Raw genomic sequence first — 18,295 nt, forward strand, 5'->3', positions numbered from 1 at the left:
ACTCAATCTCATTCTAAAAAAAGTCAGCAATTCCTATTTAACTAGGAGCTACAACTAACAGGGGACATTTTCCATGACTGGATGCTTGCTGTAGCACTACCAACAACAGAGCCTATTGCCAAGGCCAGTGGATGCAATTCTTGAACAGATAATCAGTTGCCACTCCGCTTTGAGCAACAATTTTCTGCTGTGCCAGCCTTTCCGTAGCAATACTAAATTCAAGGAAGCATTGTGCCTGGCTGTCAGGAAAAACCTGAGGCGGCACCTTGAGTTTTAACTGGTGGTAGCATATGGTATCAGGTTCTGAAGCAGGATTAAAAAACACACAAACACAAAAATACACACTTCTCAGGCCCAACAGAGACATAAAAATTGGCCTGCTATACATAAGAGGTAGTGGGAGAGAAATTCCACCTCAAAACAACTGCGTGGCTGAACTCCACCTACTCCATTAAAAGTAGTGCAAGAAACTGGTGTAAATTACCCTCCCAGAGTAAGGTTGCCCAAAAGTGCAGTGGTCACTACTAGAATAATCAAGCTACAGGAAATATTTCATAGCCTTTTTATTTGTAGTGTAAAGATTCTATAGACATATCCCTCTACATCACTGTATGCCAGGTTTCTGTCCAATAGAAAAATAAAGAGGCAGAGGTACCGACCTGGATGAACAAGATAGCTTTACAAAATGTATCATTTACAGCATTAAAACTATGACCTTTACTAAAAATAAAAATAATAATCAAACTTTAAAGAACAAATTTAAAAAGGACACTGCATCTTACAGTTCCTCTCAGGATGGGAATATGATCCAAAAAGGAAAGGCATACTAACAGGAAAAACAGAGTAACACTTTTTTTTTTTTTTAAAAAAAGCACCAAACTCTAAATTTTGCTGTGAGGACAGTACAGTTATAGGTGTGCACACAGACAATCAATGGGCAGGACCACACACTCTCCTCACCCGCTTAAGTCTAAAGCCAGTTTAGTGTTTATAAAGTTTGAAATGGTTTTGTTTTTTTGCACCAAGGCCCAGTCCCTTCTTGGAAGGGAGCGATAAGCCATTAAGCAAAGCTGTGTCAGATGTGCCTCAGGCACTGCAGTAGCCGAGGTGGGTGGGGGATGGGAGTTACTCTGCTCATAAGATCAAAACTGGAAAAGCCACCTTGCGCTTATGCCTTCATTCCCAAAACATAACCAGAGTGTTTCTGCTTTATCCTCACGGCTCCAGCAAAGGAAATCAGAACTACCAGGAACAGAAAATATCCCCTCTGTACCGTAGGAGGATGGGATCCCTGGGGAAGGAGCATTTTAAAAATGGCAGTGACAGGGCTATGCAGAAGCCACATACAAAACCAGAATTTAGGAGGAGGAGGGGATAATTCAGGAGTAGTGGCAAAGGATGCCTTCCCATCACCCAGGGCTCAGCCTTTGTAACAGTCCCCAGCTGTGGTGGGACAGGGAATAGGTAAGTCGGCATCTGCTAGAGTGAATCCAACTCCATGCTGCCAAAGATTCCTCTCATTTCAGAAACAAAAGCACTGTGACTTGGCATAGGAGGAATCCTGGACAGTGAAGAATTAATTTCAACTGCAGCATTGGAAACTGGAGTCCCTAAAGAGTGACCACTGCATGGAGAAGAGGAGCTCAGATTCCACCTCCTTTCGAAACACAGCACCCAAAGCATACACCAGGAAGCTCTTTCAGATCACGATAACTGAGAAGGCTTGTCTGCGCCAATGTATCGAAGCAGCAAGGGCTGGGCTCGGCCCAGGTGGCCCCGTCGAGCATTGGTGGCCAATCTTTGTTGGGCCAAGAAGGACTGGACTGTTGGAGGGGTGGAGGATCGCTCCTCTGTAGCTCGTTGGTGCAGCGCCAGGCCCTGTAGCAGGGGAGAACAAGGAGATTTTGATGTGCCATCAGACCCTTGGATGACAATTCTTCAATAGTATTCCTCCACATGGCTCTGATCAGGTCTGAATGTACTCTCTGCAGGAAGTTAGCTGATTGGACACTGCTTGCAGTACGGGACTTCCGCATCTTCTCCTTCCCCCTGCAGCTCCCACATCCTCTCCAAATCTGCTGGAGGGTTTGAATACCCTCTGGAGCAGATTTAGAGGGTGTACAGAGGGCTGCAACAGAGAGGAGAGGCTGCAGAAGTCCTGTTACACGAGTAGGTGTCCTTCTGCTGGTGGAAGGCAAGATCGGGATCCAAACCTCAAAATTCTGCATCAAAAGAGGTCACGTTCTGTGATCCAGACATGCAATGATCTGCACCATTCGCTGCCCCTTAAGCCTTTTGGCGACGATCAAGTGTAGTGTGTTACAAAAAAATACTAAGCGTACATGTGATTGTTTTACACAGTTAAGTCTACTTTCACTACACATGGAAGACAGAAAATATGTTGTTCCCACAATCCCCACTGCATCCACACACACTGGAAAGTCCTTTGAAACTCCCTTCTGGCTTCAGACATTTCACTCAGAAGAGGCTAGTGCCTGGAAATGTATTTTCCACACTTCTAACTACAGCAAAAGCAGAGATGGTCAAGATGTTAAATTCTGAGAGAAATACCAAACTTCACATGCACAATTACGTCACTGTCCAATGCATACCGACTGCACCCTATTGTCCAATGTGTACTGCAAATATCCCACAGCCTAAATTCTGCCTGCTCTGCTCTCAGGTAGTGCACCAGCCCCTCCCTTACATATATGCCAGACTCACCATGTTATACCAGGCAGTGATGATCAGCTTTTCTTCTTGCTCCTGTTGAGATTTTGTCTTCTCAAAATCAGTCTAATAGGAGAAAGCAAGAATTGAATATAATCCCTTTAGTAATTATATATGTATCAGGCCTACTACTAAAGTTAAATCATTTCTTTTACTTCAAGTATTATCAGGCACGTTACCAAATTGAGTACCGCAAAAGAAAAGATCTCAAGAACTTTTTGGAAACTCTTCAGCTACCCAATTCTACTCTTGAGCATTATCAAGTCTGAGTCTAAATCTTTTCCTTTTTAATATAAGACCCAATCTTATATTCAATAACTATAAAGAATAAAGCCACAGGATTAGATGGGTTAAGCACCTAATTTTATCCAGATTTTGCTCTAAACCAGGGGTGGGCAACTTTGGGAAGCCTAGGGACTATTTTGGGGGGCCCAGACTCTCCCCATGAGCTGTGTGCCACATGTGTCCCACCCTAAGGGGGAAAAGAAGAGCTACAGAGCATTACTATGGTGAAAATTAACTTGTTTACAAGCTAAATTTAATCCTTTTGGCACTCTGTAGTGGCTATGGAATATCAAACGGACTGAGTTTAGCTTGAAAAATATTCTTTTTATATGTCAGTTTGGGGGGCAGCAGGAGTTACATGTGGACTGCAGGCCAAACACTTGCCCACCCCACACTTGCCTAGTGAAATGGGAGGGGGGGGTTGTCATTCCAGATAGCTGGAACCAGGCCAAAATAGTGCTAATTCCTAAAGAAGGAAAGAATTTGCTCAATACACACTCATGTAGACTATAAAATCATGACCGGTATTTTAGTAGCTAGATTAAATGACACAACTGGTAAATACATACTCTCAGATCAACCAGCCATAACCCCGTCAACTATGTTTATGACTATAGAAAAATTGGGTCATATTTCAAGGTTCAAAATTAATAAGCATTCTGCTCTAGCTTCATATCTGTAAAGACTAGTGGGGCTACACTGCATTCCATGGTTCCCATGTGGCCCAAATAGAATGGAACCCCATATATAGGACATTCAAGTGCTAGATGATCCACTGCCAGGCAACATCCAGGTAACAATAGCATTAGGTTACCAAAAGCCCAGAAGTCTTCTGATTTCTCGGACATTCCAGCCACTTGACACAGTCTGATGTGATACTTCACCCAAGGACACTCCCAAAGTGTAAGAGGGGCTGGACCCCCTTGTCCTTTATAGAGAAAGTGGAGCTCACCTCCAGGTGGCTTATTTTCTTATCCTTTTCTTGCAGCTGGTTTTTCAAAGCCTGGATCTCCAGAGGAACCACATGAGGCTGCTGCTTGGGATCCAGCTTCTTGATGACCTGTGGAAACGTCGAGACAACTTCCATAATGATTCGGCTTTTTAAAAACACAGACTGTTTAGCCACTAGGAAGGCCCTGAAGCAGCATTACTGACCACAGGAGAGTGCGTGATCTACAAAGCCATACTGCAAGACTTTGCCAATCCATTTCCATGGGTATACAGAGGGTGAGACAAAGCAGTCGGGAGACTTTGCTTACTGTGCAGGCCTTGTCCATATAGCGCTTATAGCGCTCCTCCATGGCTCTCATATCTTCATCCTTCTTCTTCAAAGACTGCTGCAGCTCATCAATCTTCTTGGCAGCTGTTGAAAGAGGCAGGACATCAAAGTTGCCCAGACTTCCAAATTTGGATAGTGGAGAGAAAAATCTTCATACTTAGCCAGCCTTTCTTAACCCACTATCCTCCAGATGTTTTGGACTGTAAATCCCAGCATTCCTCACCACTGACAATGCTGGCTAGAGCTGATGGGAGTTGAAAACCAAAACATTTGGAGGGCACCAGGTTGAGGAAGACTGCTCTTAAGCTAAGGGAGATCTCAGAATTTCTGGATTTGGTCATTTTGAATCTTACAGGAAACTCCTCTCACCTGGTGGCCAGAAAAGTCTAGGCTATGTAGCTGGGAGTCTAAGGCAATGAAACCAACATCCAACCACTTACTGTTGCTGTCCACTTTGGGCTCCAGTTCATCAAGGCATTCCTTCTTCTTTTGAAGCTCTGCATGGGCCTCATGCAATTTTTCTCTGGCCAGGGGATGAGAGAAATGGGGAGTTAGGCAACAAAGCCCTATGAGGAGAGACTGAAAGAACTGGGCAAGTTTAGCCTGGAGAAGAGAAGACTGAGGAGAGACATGGCAACACTCTTCAAATACTTGAAAACTTGTCACAGAGGAGGGCCAAGATCTCTTCTCGATCCTCCCAGAGTGCAGGACACAGAATAATGGGCTCAAGTTACAGGAAGCCAGATTCCGGCTGGACATCAGGAAAAACTTCCTGACTGTTAGAGCAGCATGACAATGGAACCAATTCTCTAGGGAGCTCATGGGCTCTCCCACACTAGAGGCATTCAAGAGGCAGCTGGACAGCCATCTGTCAGGAATGCTTTAAGGTGGATTCCTGCATTGAGCAGGGGGTTGGACTCGATGGCCTTGTAGGCCCCTTCCAACTCTGCTATTCTATGTGATTGGCTTGAAGAATAAAGGCCAGAAACCCAGAGAATAAGAGACCAAAGCCCTGGTGTGGGAGGTATGGAGGAATTGATATGGTGCAAAAAGCACAGGTAGGACTTATATCTATCCAATGCAACCAAGCAAGTTTCTTGAGCTTCCTGTTCATGGAACCCTCTTCCCAACCCTGCCCACCCACCCACCCCGAGACTGTGAATGGAATCACTTACAGGTGTTCCTCCAGCTTCTTTTTCAGCAGAGAAGACTAAAAAGAGATAAAAATGATGGTTTATGATCTTTTGTTATGCAGAGTTAGTCAGCTACATTGCTTGCTAATCCATTTGCTAAGGTAGCAAGGAACAACCTGCCATGTGTTGTCTGGCTACTAGAGTGTGACCTAGTGCTATGTTCAGTGAACGCTGCATCAAACATTCAAACCTGTGTAGCTTCCCTGAGTCTGATGCACAGAAGGCCTGGAAATCTGCACTCAGGTTATGCCAGTCAGCTACATACATTTACTGGCCTTGGAGGCTGTATCCTAGCTGGGTGTTGAGGGCAACAAGAGTTCATGGCTTTTGTTCAGATCTGTCATCATGAGCCAGGGAAGATAGGTTGGGATGCTGCTGGACTCAGAAGCACTTTGTTAAAATGAAACAAAAGGGCTCCATTCAGTTTTGCAGGCACGGATACCTATGCTGGCGTTGCAGAGGGCAACAGGTAGATTTTTTAATATAAGTGAATGCAGAGCCAAAATTTACTTGGATTTATAGCACATGTTTTCAAACAGTTTCCATTGTCTCTTCACAAAATTAACTATTATCACACCACAAGAGCTGGACTCAAAAGTATGCAGACTTCATGAAATCATATCTTCTCCCACCCTGCAATTTTCTATGCTTCACATCTACCTATGCTTAAGAACCTCATAGGAAGGGATATCTGCAGAAATAAAAATCCTTCATCGAGAAAAGCAGAGTTCTATCACCTGCACATATGATGCAGACGCAAGCAAACTTAGCTTGACCTGTACAATTCATTCATCAGCTAATCATAGACACAAGGAATCATGTAGGGAATTCAGTTTTAACCTTAGCTTATTGGTATTCTTGTTCAGCTTAATTTTAGTGACCAAGATCTCACCAGGCATGCGTCACACACTGTGAAACTGGTCTTCAGAGCCATAAACGCTAGGAACATTTTTAAAAGCACAAATTAGGAACTTCCATGTTCAGGAACTGGAATATTGTGCACTTGTTACCCTCATACAGGAAACAATACCCTCTGCTCTACCTTTTTCTCAACTGCTAGTTGCCTCACCTCTCAGCAAGGGCTCTCAACAATCAGGAAATTATGACACATTCCCTTTCAGTGATCCTAGTGAGGCAACAACCCTCATTTTGGGAAATGGCAAACTGACTCTTTATAGACTGTATTAGTATAGGAGATACACTATGAGTTTTACACTCGTAATTCCTAGTGCACTGGTGTCCCACATGCTGCCCCTTATTTCAGAAACTGTGAAGCAGCTCGTGATTGTAGGTTGTTGTGCATAGATCTTCAGAGAAATTTTGGAGTACACACAGTAAGTACTGTGCACCAGTTCAGAAACAGATTCAAACCACTACCTCTTCAGAATATTAGCCCGTCATTTGGAACAGCAATTACCAACCCAAATCAGCACCTATGATTCTCAGCTTCACTTCAGCAGGGAGAAACCCGCACTCATGTCCCTCCAAGCCTTCAGAATTAAGGCCCCTTAACAGCTCTTTCCACATGAACCCGGAGTAGTCACCCCCTCCTTGATGCACCGAGACTGAACACTGACATAAGAGAAGCGACAGCGAGTTTGCAGCAGAGCAGGGTAGATGATGGAAGCAACACAGGACGTGCAAGTACTTACAATGGCCTGGACAGGACAGCCAGCAAATCAGAGGGGAGAAAGAGAGGGTAGTTAGCATAGTGAGAGGCAAGGGAGGGAGGGGGGCGTGGGAAGAGAAGAGGCGTGTTTAGGAGATCATGGCAAGTTTCAGAACAGGCAACAGGGGAGGAGAGACAAGGCTCTTAACTAGGGCCAAAACCACACTAACACAGCTTCCAGACAAGCAATGCTCTCAGCCAAATAGCACCCCGCTGCCCAGCATGGATGCTCCAAGCTGTGATTTAGCCGCTCCCAAGAGTGCAGCTTTATGTGTGCTGTATATCTTGGCAGTTCTATAATGTTAAGGAATCTATGCCATCCACGCTGTAAGAACTTTGTCAAGTGGACACCTCAGTTGAAAGGTGGTCAGCACTGAGGTGAAGAGTAGACCAGCTGCTTCTGTGAACATTTCCTTTGACACCTCCCCCATCAGCCCAACTTAAGGTCTCTTAGAGGCCATTCCCAGTGAGACTCACATCTTCTGCCTTGCTTCCTTGCTCCTGGAGGGCCCGCTGGAGATCCTCCACTTGTGCCTTGAGCTCAGAGATCTGTTGCTGGCTCAGTCTAGACAGGGAAAACAAGGAAGTTGGGAAAAACCAGCTGCAAACACGAACAAAACCTACAGTTAATATAGATTTATCCTAGCAATAAGGCACTAGGATGAAGCTACATCACTTAACAGTGCAAATCTGATGCATTTAGTTCAATGGGGCTTACTAACAAGAAAGTAGATATAGGATTAAGAATGTTAGAAGTGCCATGCTGGATCAGACCAAGGGTCCAGTACTCTGCTCACACAGTGGCCAACCAGCCATCGGCTAGGGATGAACAAGCAGGACATGGTGCAACAGCACCCTCCTACCCATGTCCCCCAGCAACTGGTGCACACAGGCTTATTGCCTCGAATACTGGTGATAGCACACGGCCATCAGGGCTAGTAGCCATCGATAGCCTTTGCCTCCAGGAATTTATCCAACCCCCTTTTGAAGCCATCCAGATTGGTGGCCATCACCACATCCTGTGGCAGTGAGTTCCACAATTTAACTATGCGCTGTGTGAAGAAGTACTTCCTTTTATTTGTCCTGCATCTCCCACCAATCAGTTTCATGGGATGACCCCGGATTCTAGTATTTTGAGAGAGGGAGAAAAATGTCTCCCTATCCACATTCTCCATGCCATGCATAATTTTGTACACCTCTATTGCGTGTCCCCTTAGTCTCGTTTTTTCAAGCTAAACAATCCCAGTTGATATAACCTTCCCTTGTAGGGGAGACATTCCAGCCCATTAATAATTTTAATTGCCTTTTATTTGCCCCTCGCAGTCTTAAGACTGCAATCCTATGCACACTGACCGGGCAGTAAGCCCCATTAAACACAGTGGGCCTTACTTCTGAGCAGATGTGTATAAGACTGTGCTGTCAATCAGCTCTCCTATTCCTAGAGACCCCACCCCTTCTTTAAGGTATGAGGGGGAGCGAGAGGAGCAGCCTTGTTCATCATCCTCCACAGCTGGTAAGGAATAAACTTGGCCTTGTTTTCCACAATGCAGGGGGAGGACCATCGTTACTAATAGAGACGTGAATACGCGAGGAACATGAAATGTTCTCCATGGCTTGAAGTAGGAAGTAAATCTCTAAACAAACACCATTATTTATGCATTATTCTACAAGACTCCTAATGAGGAATAGCAGATGAAATTAGCTGAGATTGCATACAACCTTCATGGAGCCCTAATGCTCATCTCTAAGAAGCGTAGTGCCCCAATATGTATTTATTTATTTATTGCATTTATATACCGCCCAATAGCCAAAGCTCTCTGGGCAGTTCACAAAAATTAAAATACAGAAACATAAATCGCAATATAAAACCCCAACATAAAAGTACAACCAGAATAAAACCGAGTAGCAATGCAGAGACTTGACAGATACTCCCCAAGTATTCCTTCTACTTGGATTAAAATACCAAGCCCAAAACAAAAGCCCAGCCTATCTTGCCCTCCAAGCCCCCAAAAGGACAGTTCGCTGTGGGCAAAGCCTCTCTCGGTTGGAGGAAGCATTTACAGCTGGGGACAGTGGGGGTTTCCAAGCTACCCTGACCTCTGGCTACCTTTGACAGCTGTATGCAACCAGGGGAAGCCCTGCCAGGATCTCTGCTGACCACAAAGCTATCAAAGGCCGGCCGGCCAGTGCAACCTGGGGGAGGGGTGGTGGTGGTTTCTCAGGCTATTTGGGGCTTCTTTGAAGGTCATGGAAGTTGGCCAAGCACCCACAAACTCAGCCTACAAATGACAGGCCCACAGCAGAGAAGAGGTCATGCGCAGTCTGGACTCATGGAGGCTTGCAGCCCTCGACAATCCCCAGTTGCACATAACTTTTGTTGTTGTTGCACCTTGTGTTTCTATGTTGGGAGGAGTTAAGGGGCCAAATTTCAATGGTCTGAGAGATAGTCAAAGCTTTTCCCCATTTGGGGGGGGGGAATGAGTTGGCCTGTTTCAGAGCCACTCGCATGTGAGCAGAGGGGAGCTTGCCCATCGCTAGTTAAAAATGCACAAGCTACGAAGAAGCTCAGTAAGAAAACATTTGTCTGAAGTTCATATTAAATCACGAAAAAGTGCTTAAGCCCAAGTGCCCCCCTCTTTGAATATTTACACGTGGTTTCATTTAACAGGCAAGCAGTAAGAGTTGTCCCACTGTTTGCAAATATTAATGGATTTCAAATGCTGAATAGAAGTCTAGATTTCTATGCTAGTACTGCAGAATTTAACAACTTGGAGAAAGCTATGCCAAGATGGCTATCTGGCATACCTTATTGTTATTATTATTATTATTATTATTATTATTATTATTATTTATTTATTTATATAGCACCATCAATGTACATGGTGCTGTACAGAGTAAAACAGTAAATAGCAAGACCCTGCCGCATAGGCTTACATTCTAATAAAATCATAATAAAACAATAAGGAGGGGAAGAGAAAGCAAACTGTTTCCAGTTAAGAAATCAATGCCATAAAATACTGTGTCTCTCTTTTTCAGGGGTTAGAGAAGAAAGACCAGGACTTGTAGGTCTAGCCCTCACACAGCAGAGACAGTAAACCTCTCCAGGTCGGATACCTTTGCTGTGCCTCCAGCTGGTTCTTGGTGCGATTTGATTCTTCCAGCAGTCCCTGCAATTCAGCCTGCTGCTGCCGGTAGGACAACTCCTGCGCACATAACATCTTGTTCTCATGCTGCAGCCGCACGATTGTCTCTCTAGGCACGAGAAACAAAAGTGTTAGGATCATCCGATAGGGGACACGAGACGCAGCTTTAACTGATGCTATAGACTGGGGGAGAAAATTTGATTTCACGCACCTCCGACTCCTCCCTTTCCCAAGAACTGGACTTAAGAGGCAGAATAGCTCCTAGAGAGGCTGCAGCCGCTATGATCCAGCTGTTTGCATATGTGTGTGTGGGGTGGGTGGGTGGGGGAACTCCTATCAAAACAGAGCAATGCATATTGGGATAGATGACCTTCAGGGATTATCCTTTTGTATTAGTAGGATATTATTATTTATTATTATTTATTTATATAGCACCATCAATGTACATGGTGATGTACAGATAACACAGTAAATAGCAAGGATATGTTTACTCCTGAACTTGACTCTAGTAAAGCCAGGCCCTGACTGGTAAGAAATATGAGAAGGCTGGGGTACAAGCCTGAGCAAACAAGCTGAAGGCATCCTTGGGACTGGGACCTCTACTTGCAAGAGCAGGGGAGAAAGACACCCCCACACCAGAGAGCACCTGCCCATCCTATTTCTCCATCAAGGACAGCAGCGGTGGTAGAATCTCTTCACTTTGCTGTCCTCATAAGCAAAGAATCTTTTGACCACAGTAATTTATGCTTCCAACTGATGGAAGTATTACCATGAAGAATAGTAAGCCCCTGATCTGGCCTAGGCCCCTCAGCCTTCCCCCCGCCCCCGCAACCTCCAACACAGGATCCCCTGGGAAACCAACTTTACTTGAGTTCTGCTGGCATAATCTCAGCTGCCAAGTTATCCACAGGAGAAGCCATTTCTTCTAGCATAGTATCTGCAAGGGAGCAGGGAGGTAAGAGAACAGGAGATTATTTTTACTCTGCCTTTTTACAGAAAGGTGCAGGTTTATGGGGAGGGAGCAATTGTCCCCAAATACTGCACTGGGATATATGCAGGCCCCTAAAATGGGATTATTACAGTCTTCCAAATCACTTGATTCATCCACAGTTGGTCTACCCTTAGTTGAAGCAGAGTTATGTGGCCTAGTAATGCTAAGCATAAAATGCTTAATGCTAACATCTCCCATCATGCTACCCTTACCCATCAGGAAAAGATCAGACAGGGAGAGTGCAGGCTGGGAAATGCTACCCAGGCTGAGATTGATAACCTTGTATCAGGCAATGCTGAACAATACTGCAGGGTCTTCTCTATAAGCTGGTTCAGACACTCGAACAAGAAACAGTGAAAGAAAGCAAAAGAGAACAAGGAAGTGTACATTCATACTGTAGGCAAAGCTTTTGGGAAGTTAGCATCTCACACATCTTTCAGCAAGGCTAGAATTCATAACAGACTAAAATCTAACCCTTCCAACTCTCCAATGGCTGATACAATTCCAACAGCAAAACCAGCTGTAACCCCAAAGTCAATCCATATCACAACATTCATTCAGCAATCAGATCAAAACTAAATCAAGGGACATCTTGACGAGATACACATCTAAACAATATTGTCTTAATTTGACACTTAGATGAACATAGAGAAGGGATTGGCCAGATACCGTGGGACACTCATACTCTGGGAACGACCAGAAAGGCAGCCCTGACCCACATCGCCACCCTCTAAATTTCAGATGGAGCCGGGCTGCCTCCTCTTATGGTCACAATCAATGGGCAGGTTCCCTGCTTCCACTCTGAATCCGCATGTGTTTGTTTATTTTTATTTATTTTTTATTTATTACATTTATATCACGCCTTCTTTCCTCCAAGGAACCCAAGGCGGCATACATAATCCTCCTCCTCTCCATGTTATTCTCACAACAACCACCCTGTGAGGTAGGTTCGGCTGTGACTGGCCCAAAGTCAGCCCCAGTGGGTTTCCATGGCCGAGTGGGGACTAGAACCCGGATCTCCTGACTCCCAGTCCAACACCTTAGTCACTACACCAAAACAAAAGCTACGTGCGACTGCCCTTCCACACACACCCATCCTCCCCCTCATGCAATCCAACAAAGCCTCCGCCAGAACAAATACTGGGAGGTTCTCTTCAGCTCACCTGCTTGGTTTAGGAATTTTTGCTGCACCTGAGCACATCGCAGCTCTTCATTGGCTTCCCGAAGGGCCTCCCGCTCTTCAATCAGCCTCTGTAAAAAGATTCAGTTATCACTCCGGAAGGAGGGGGTGGGGGAAACTTAAGACATCAGTCTATGTTGTTGTATTGTATTGCCTCAAGTAATAGAGTCTAGATGCCCCAACTCCTCCATATTTCCGTTCTTGCCACTAGATCTTCACCCCCCAAGTCAAGGGGAGCAGTACCCATCTCGAGAACCAGTCCTTCATTACCTCTTTTTCTTTTACCAGTGCCTCGAACTTCTCCTTGAGGTTCTTGAACTCAAACTGCCATTTCTCTGCCTTCAAGGCCTCCTCTGCATGTCTGCTGTGGAGCTCTTGCACCTGAAGAAGGGAAGAATGGGGGTTTGCTGGGGTACTTTCGGTGCACTATTGTCTCCTCTGCCTCCTTCTCGTCCCACCACCTTCCTGCTCTGCAGCTATTAGCAGCGTTCAGCCTGGGCTTACTTTTAGGTCTCCTATTAGCCAAAGTGAGACTGCTCGAGACAACAGACCTGCCCTGCAAAGCTGCTGGACAGATTCAGCTGCTGGTTCAACTTTGGGGCTTTGTTTTATTATTATTATTATTATTATTTATTTATATAGCACCATCAACGTACATGGTGCTGTACAGAGTAAAACAGTAAATAGCAAGACCCTGCCGCATAGGCTTACAATCTAATAAAATCATAGTAAAACAATAAGGAGGGGAAGAGAATGCCAACAGGTACAGGGTAGGGTAAGCAGGCACAGGGTAGGGTAAAACTAACAGTAGAAAGTAACAGTAGAAGTCTGCACAACATCAAGTTTTAAAAGCTTTAGGAAAAAGAAAAGTTTTTAGTTGAGCTTTAAAAGCTGCGGTTGAACTTGTAGTTCTCAAATGTTCTGGAAGAGCGTTCCAGGCGTAAGGGGCAGCAGACGAAAATATTGTATTACTCGAGAGGTGTTGCTTATGTCTGGATACCACCAGCCCTGGCCCAATGCTGCTCTAACTAACCTGTCTTTTGGGCACCTTCAAGCCAGACCACGGCACTGGCTTCTCACAATTGTTCTGAGTTTACCCTCTGGAAAGCTTCCAGCTGCCTACGTGTGGCCTCTGCCACTGTCTCACCTGTCTTTTGTATGCTTCCAATTGTGCACGCACAGCATTGGCGCGCCGCAGCTCCTCCTCCAGCTCACAAGTGCGCTGCATGTAGACAGTGTTCCGCTCCTCGAGCAGCCGGACCTGTCGCCGGAGGTCACCCAGGTCTTCCAGCTTTTTCTTGTATGAGTCTACCATGGCCTCCAGCCGTCCCACCCTGTCTGATGAGTGGCTACAGTGAAAGAAGAAGAATGGCAGAAAAGTGAAATGCTTTACCTCCCTTCAATATCAGAGCGACTTGAGCTATCACCTCCTATTCTTTCATTTTTTATCCAATAAAGTAACACTATAGAAAGCTTCAATGTAAAGCAACAGAAACTGCCTCAGCAAGGTCAGAGAGTGCCAAATAGCAGAATAATAGTGGATAAGAAACAAAATACCCCATTCATCTCAATCCAAAAACTGTACGCTCCCATGCGCAAACTGGAGTTATCTGATATTTTCTCTTGCCAAATGGGCGTCCAGCCCATGTACTCTGGCCCTAGAATTCATGGACACAGTAGCGACTAAGGAGCGGAACAGAAGCCAAGAAAGACTGTATTTCTTGGTTGCTCCTCTACATACAGGCCAAAACTGACTGATCGATATACACATTTTACAGTTGTAGAATTGAAAGATCTGTGCAAAATGGTCTCAAAAACTCTAGGTAAAGAAAGAGAGAGAGACTCTAGATAATATTGCAAAGTTTACACAAAGTTACTTAATGGCATTCTTTATATTGGTTGAAAACTCAAATATGGGAGAAAGAAGCCTAGCAATATATAGAAATAGCAGACTATGAATACTGACAAAACCATTCCAAGTATGCAGGTCCATTGCCCTCAAACTACTAAGTATACCAACTAACCAAGTTATTTTAAAAGGAACTGGAAATACGTTTCCAGGCTTTTTGACTGAAATCAACCCAAGACAGCAGAGATTTTAAAGATTCAGTAAAAATAACAGATTTTACATCAGAAGCCGCATTCCACATACTGAGACGAAATTCCTGGACTTCTAAATTATAGATACTACAACCTAGCACTTTCTCAGAGCTTCAAGCTAGGAAAGACACATTATTAATCAAGGCTTCAATTCAGGGGCATGAGCCATTCACAAATTCTCTGTAGTCGCAGTTCCTACAGAATTCCCAACTGTTTTTTAAGCGAGCAATTCAGGTGTGGCAGAAGAGTCTCTCAAAGGAAAAACAAAACAAAACTCCAGGAATATATTGCTTACAGATTGCAACGATTCCTTTCTAAGTAGCTTTTCTGTCCAACTCCTGGTCTACATATTAGTACGGAGGGAGGAGACACTGGAAGAATTAGTTTGAGACTGGTTGCTGGTTTAATTAACTTATACCCCATCCCACCTTTCCACCAAAAATTGTGCTCGTGGTGGTTAATAATAATGAAGTATAGGTTAAAAACATTTTAATTATAACATAAAAACAGATCCACAAGAAACACAATTGGGAAAAAAAAACAATGTTAGCATGTGGGTGGGGTGGAAAGAGAGCATGTGCAACTTTGAATGGAAGCGCAAGCGTAGCGCTCCTCAAGAGTTGCTCGATTTAGTCTCAAAGTGAGGCTTTCAATCTCCTCCATACGTGGCATTCGGCCATCACTAGCAGTTTGGGATTCTGCTGTTCTGCCTTCAGGAGTGGGGGCGCAAAGGACCCTATGGCCCTGTTCAGAACCATGGATTTAACCACATTGGCTAAGCCAGAAAGCCAGGCCGTGTTCAGAATTCACCTTAAACCATGGTTATAACAGTGTTGAATAAGACTTTTTGTCTTAGTCACCATGGTTAAAACCGTGGTTTAAGGTGTCTTCTGAACGGGACCTATATTAAATACGGGAAAGGATGTGTATGACAACTGACCATCTACCCAACCAGGTCCACACGAGAAGCTCAACAAGCACCAGGGCAGACACAGACCCTTACTAGTCCAAGGGAGGAGAAGGATCACCTATCAGGCAACAAAGAGCTCTGTTTGCTGAAGATCCACGAGTTGGAAATGTGACACAGCAGGCCTAGGCTAGACCATGGGCCACTTCCTATGTAACAGAGCTACAAAAATGAAGTGATACTTCTATATTACACCCAAAGAATATTTCACAGTATTACAGCCGAGCTATCAAGATGCACTCACCGGAGTACGTCCATTTCATCTTTAAGTGCTTGTGCTTCCTCTGCCAGGCTGGTCAGCTCCTCATTGCGGTGTTGCAGCTCCTGCACCTCTCTCTCTAGATCTTCACAGCGCACCCGGAAGTCATCTCTGCCATTTTCCAGTCTGGCCAAAAGACATCTCGTTAGCTAAACTTTCTGGTTCTAATGCACTGGACCCGACTGCTTTTGGTATTTGCCTTACCGAAAGTTCTCCTCTTGCAGCTGCTCTATCTGGGTCTGAAGTAGAAGCAACTTCTTGCCAGTGAGCCCAGCAGCATTTGACTCTAGAGAGCATTTCTGCTCTCGGAGGGTCTTGTTCTCTAGCACCAATGTATTTTTTTCTTCCACCAAGATGGAGATCTGAAAGGGGGAAGGGAAGGGAAGAAGAGTCAGGCACTCCAGGAAGTCGCAGGGCCACAGAACGCAGCACTGCAGCCATCAAGATTCCAGCATATGGGGAAACCGATAGGTATTCTAAAAGCCCAACAGCCTGTGAAGTTTAGCCTCATCCTACATGTGAACTGGAAAGCAGAGAGCCGGGGGCGGGTTCAGACAGAGCTCCTGAAGTCTTGTCTGTTGACCTCTTTGCCTTGCTTTAAGAACAGACTGAAGAGAAGCCAGGCCTCCCACCTTCCATCAGGCTGGCACACAAAGCCCCAAATGGTTTCCTACTTGCTGCTGCTGCAGCAGCAGCTATCTCCAGACTGCTGCATCCCCGGATGTTGTGAGTTGGGAAGCCATGCAGCTGGTAACAGAGGAGGATGGGCAAACATTTGTGTGTATGTCCAAGGCAGTGTCCGCAGTTGGCCTCCTATGACTCACAACCAACAGCTATCGAGACGAACGTTGTCCACTTCCTGCGCTAACCAACAGCATTTCCTTGCTGTACTCTAGCAGTTCCTGTTTGGATTTTGACTATCCAAACAGGAGCTGCTAGAGTACAGCAAGGAAATGCTGGCAAGCAAGCATGCTCACTCTCTAGCAGTCTCTCGCCAGGGCTTGTGCTCCCTCAATGGAAGCGAAGGCCTTATTACACGGAGGCGCCTACCTGCTTCAGGGGTGCTGAATTGCTGCAAAAATTAAATCTGGGGTGGGGGAATGTGTGGCTCTCCAGCTGTTTTTGGACTGCAACTCCCATCAGCCCCACCCAATGTTCAGGGTTGAGAGAAGTAGCAGCCCAACAACTTCTGGGAGGGACACACTTTCCCCATCCCTGGATTAAATGCTGCTAACTGAAGAGGCCACAAACTCAGCCCGCCTTAGAATACATCCCATAAGTCTAAATGATTAAAAAAAATAAGTCTTCATATGCAGTTTATTAGAGCCCGTAGGTGAGGAAGTGTGCATTCATGGCTCTATTAGTAGAGTCAGGGGTCTCTCCTAGCTCCAGCCAGGCACAAGACCACTTCTGTACCCGGTGCAAGCAACCCCCTCGGGCACTCTCAAGCAGCTGTTAACTTGTCAGCATGGGACATGCTCATGCAAGGAGGTTAGGCTGGCCCCAGCAGGCACGGGGGCGTCACTGCTGGGTGAGCAGCTTTGTTATCATAGGCAAGAGCTTGGAGGGAAAGGGAGGGAGGACACTCACCTTCTTGAAGGGGGCTGCATCCCCAGGGGCACTTTAGCACCTTGGAGGAGTAAAGGTGGGGGAGGGGGGGTTAAGGGAGAGAGATCAGCCTGTCCCTTCTCAGATCCCCTCCCTACCCACAGTCTCCTCCTACTGCAGTATCCAAGAGCATTCACAGTTACAGGCCCTCTATTTCCAGGGAGCTCCTCTGCAAGGCAATGGTCTGGTTGCCAGTGCTCGTAAAGGGAAAGGAGCCCAGGCCGGCCGGCTGGCCCAGGGAACACAGGCCACTTGACAAAGCAGGCACAAAACCCAGACCCAGGGGCAGCCCCAGAACCACCAGGCTGGTCTTGCTCTTCATCCAAAGCACCTCAAAACAACTGAGAGGGGGGATGTCAGGACAGAACAGGTACGCACACACCACACTGCAGCCAAACCCAGCTGGCTCCATGCTGCTCAGCAAGCCCACAACATTTTCAAATAACCACAAGGCGCTGGACTGCATGGTGGAGGGGAGGGGAGGAGGACAAGTCCTCACTTTGCCTTCTCCAAGGCGGGACAGAAGAATCAAGGGCTGGAGGAGGACTGGTCCCAACGTATCTGTAAACTCAGAACACGTGGCGCCGTACAATAGAGGGGAAAACGTTAACCGAGAGACCAGAAACGGCACGTCAAGACACCTGCAAATGTCCAGCCCAAGATATGCACTTTCCCAGACATCAGCATTCACCCCGCCAGAATGCACCGACCACTGCCGGGGACAGACTGACCAGAAGACACCTCAAGCTGCCCAGCTTTCCCCTTTGACTGAGCACTGCAGAGCTCCTATGAGCAGCCCTTGGCGGCCACCACTTGAAGCACATTAGAAAGTGCCTTCCAAAGCCCCCGCAAGCAAGGCTGTCTTCCACCTGCAAGAGCCCTGCTCCCAAG

The 18,295-nt window shown here is 45.8% G+C and overlaps 1 protein-coding gene across 1 annotated transcript in view; it reads right to left on the reverse strand.

Moving 5' to 3' along the window:
- Nucleotides 1-546: 546 nt before the first annotated feature.
- Nucleotides 547-18,295, reverse strand: part of HOOK2 (hook microtubule tethering protein 2) — a 28,611-nt gene continuing 10,862 nt past the window's right edge. Inside the window, exons 9-22 of the mRNA XM_063120536.1 lie at nucleotides 16,001-16,158; nucleotides 15,782-15,922; nucleotides 13,618-13,819; nucleotides 12,741-12,851; nucleotides 12,454-12,541; nucleotides 11,167-11,236; nucleotides 10,271-10,408; nucleotides 7,634-7,721; nucleotides 5,470-5,504; nucleotides 4,735-4,817; nucleotides 4,275-4,378; nucleotides 3,968-4,075; nucleotides 2,725-2,796; nucleotides 547-1,878 (exon numbers count right to left, since the gene is read on the reverse strand). Of these exons, the coding sequence (XP_062976606.1) occupies nucleotides 1,705-1,878; nucleotides 2,725-2,796; nucleotides 3,968-4,075; nucleotides 4,275-4,378; nucleotides 4,735-4,817; nucleotides 5,470-5,504; nucleotides 7,634-7,721; nucleotides 10,271-10,408; nucleotides 11,167-11,236; nucleotides 12,454-12,541; nucleotides 12,741-12,851; nucleotides 13,618-13,819; nucleotides 15,782-15,922; nucleotides 16,001-16,158 (1,572 nt within the window). The 3' untranslated portion in view covers nucleotides 547-1,704. The remainder of the gene's footprint in view (nucleotides 1,879-2,724; nucleotides 2,797-3,967; nucleotides 4,076-4,274; nucleotides 4,379-4,734; nucleotides 4,818-5,469; nucleotides 5,505-7,633; nucleotides 7,722-10,270; nucleotides 10,409-11,166; nucleotides 11,237-12,453; nucleotides 12,542-12,740; nucleotides 12,852-13,617; nucleotides 13,820-15,781; nucleotides 15,923-16,000; nucleotides 16,159-18,295) is intronic.

This window comes from Elgaria multicarinata, chromosome 3, assembly GCF_023053635.1.
Source record: "Elgaria multicarinata webbii isolate HBS135686 ecotype San Diego chromosome 3, rElgMul1.1.pri, whole genome shotgun sequence".
NCBI lineage: Eukaryota > Metazoa > Chordata > Lepidosauria > Squamata > Anguidae > Elgaria > Elgaria multicarinata.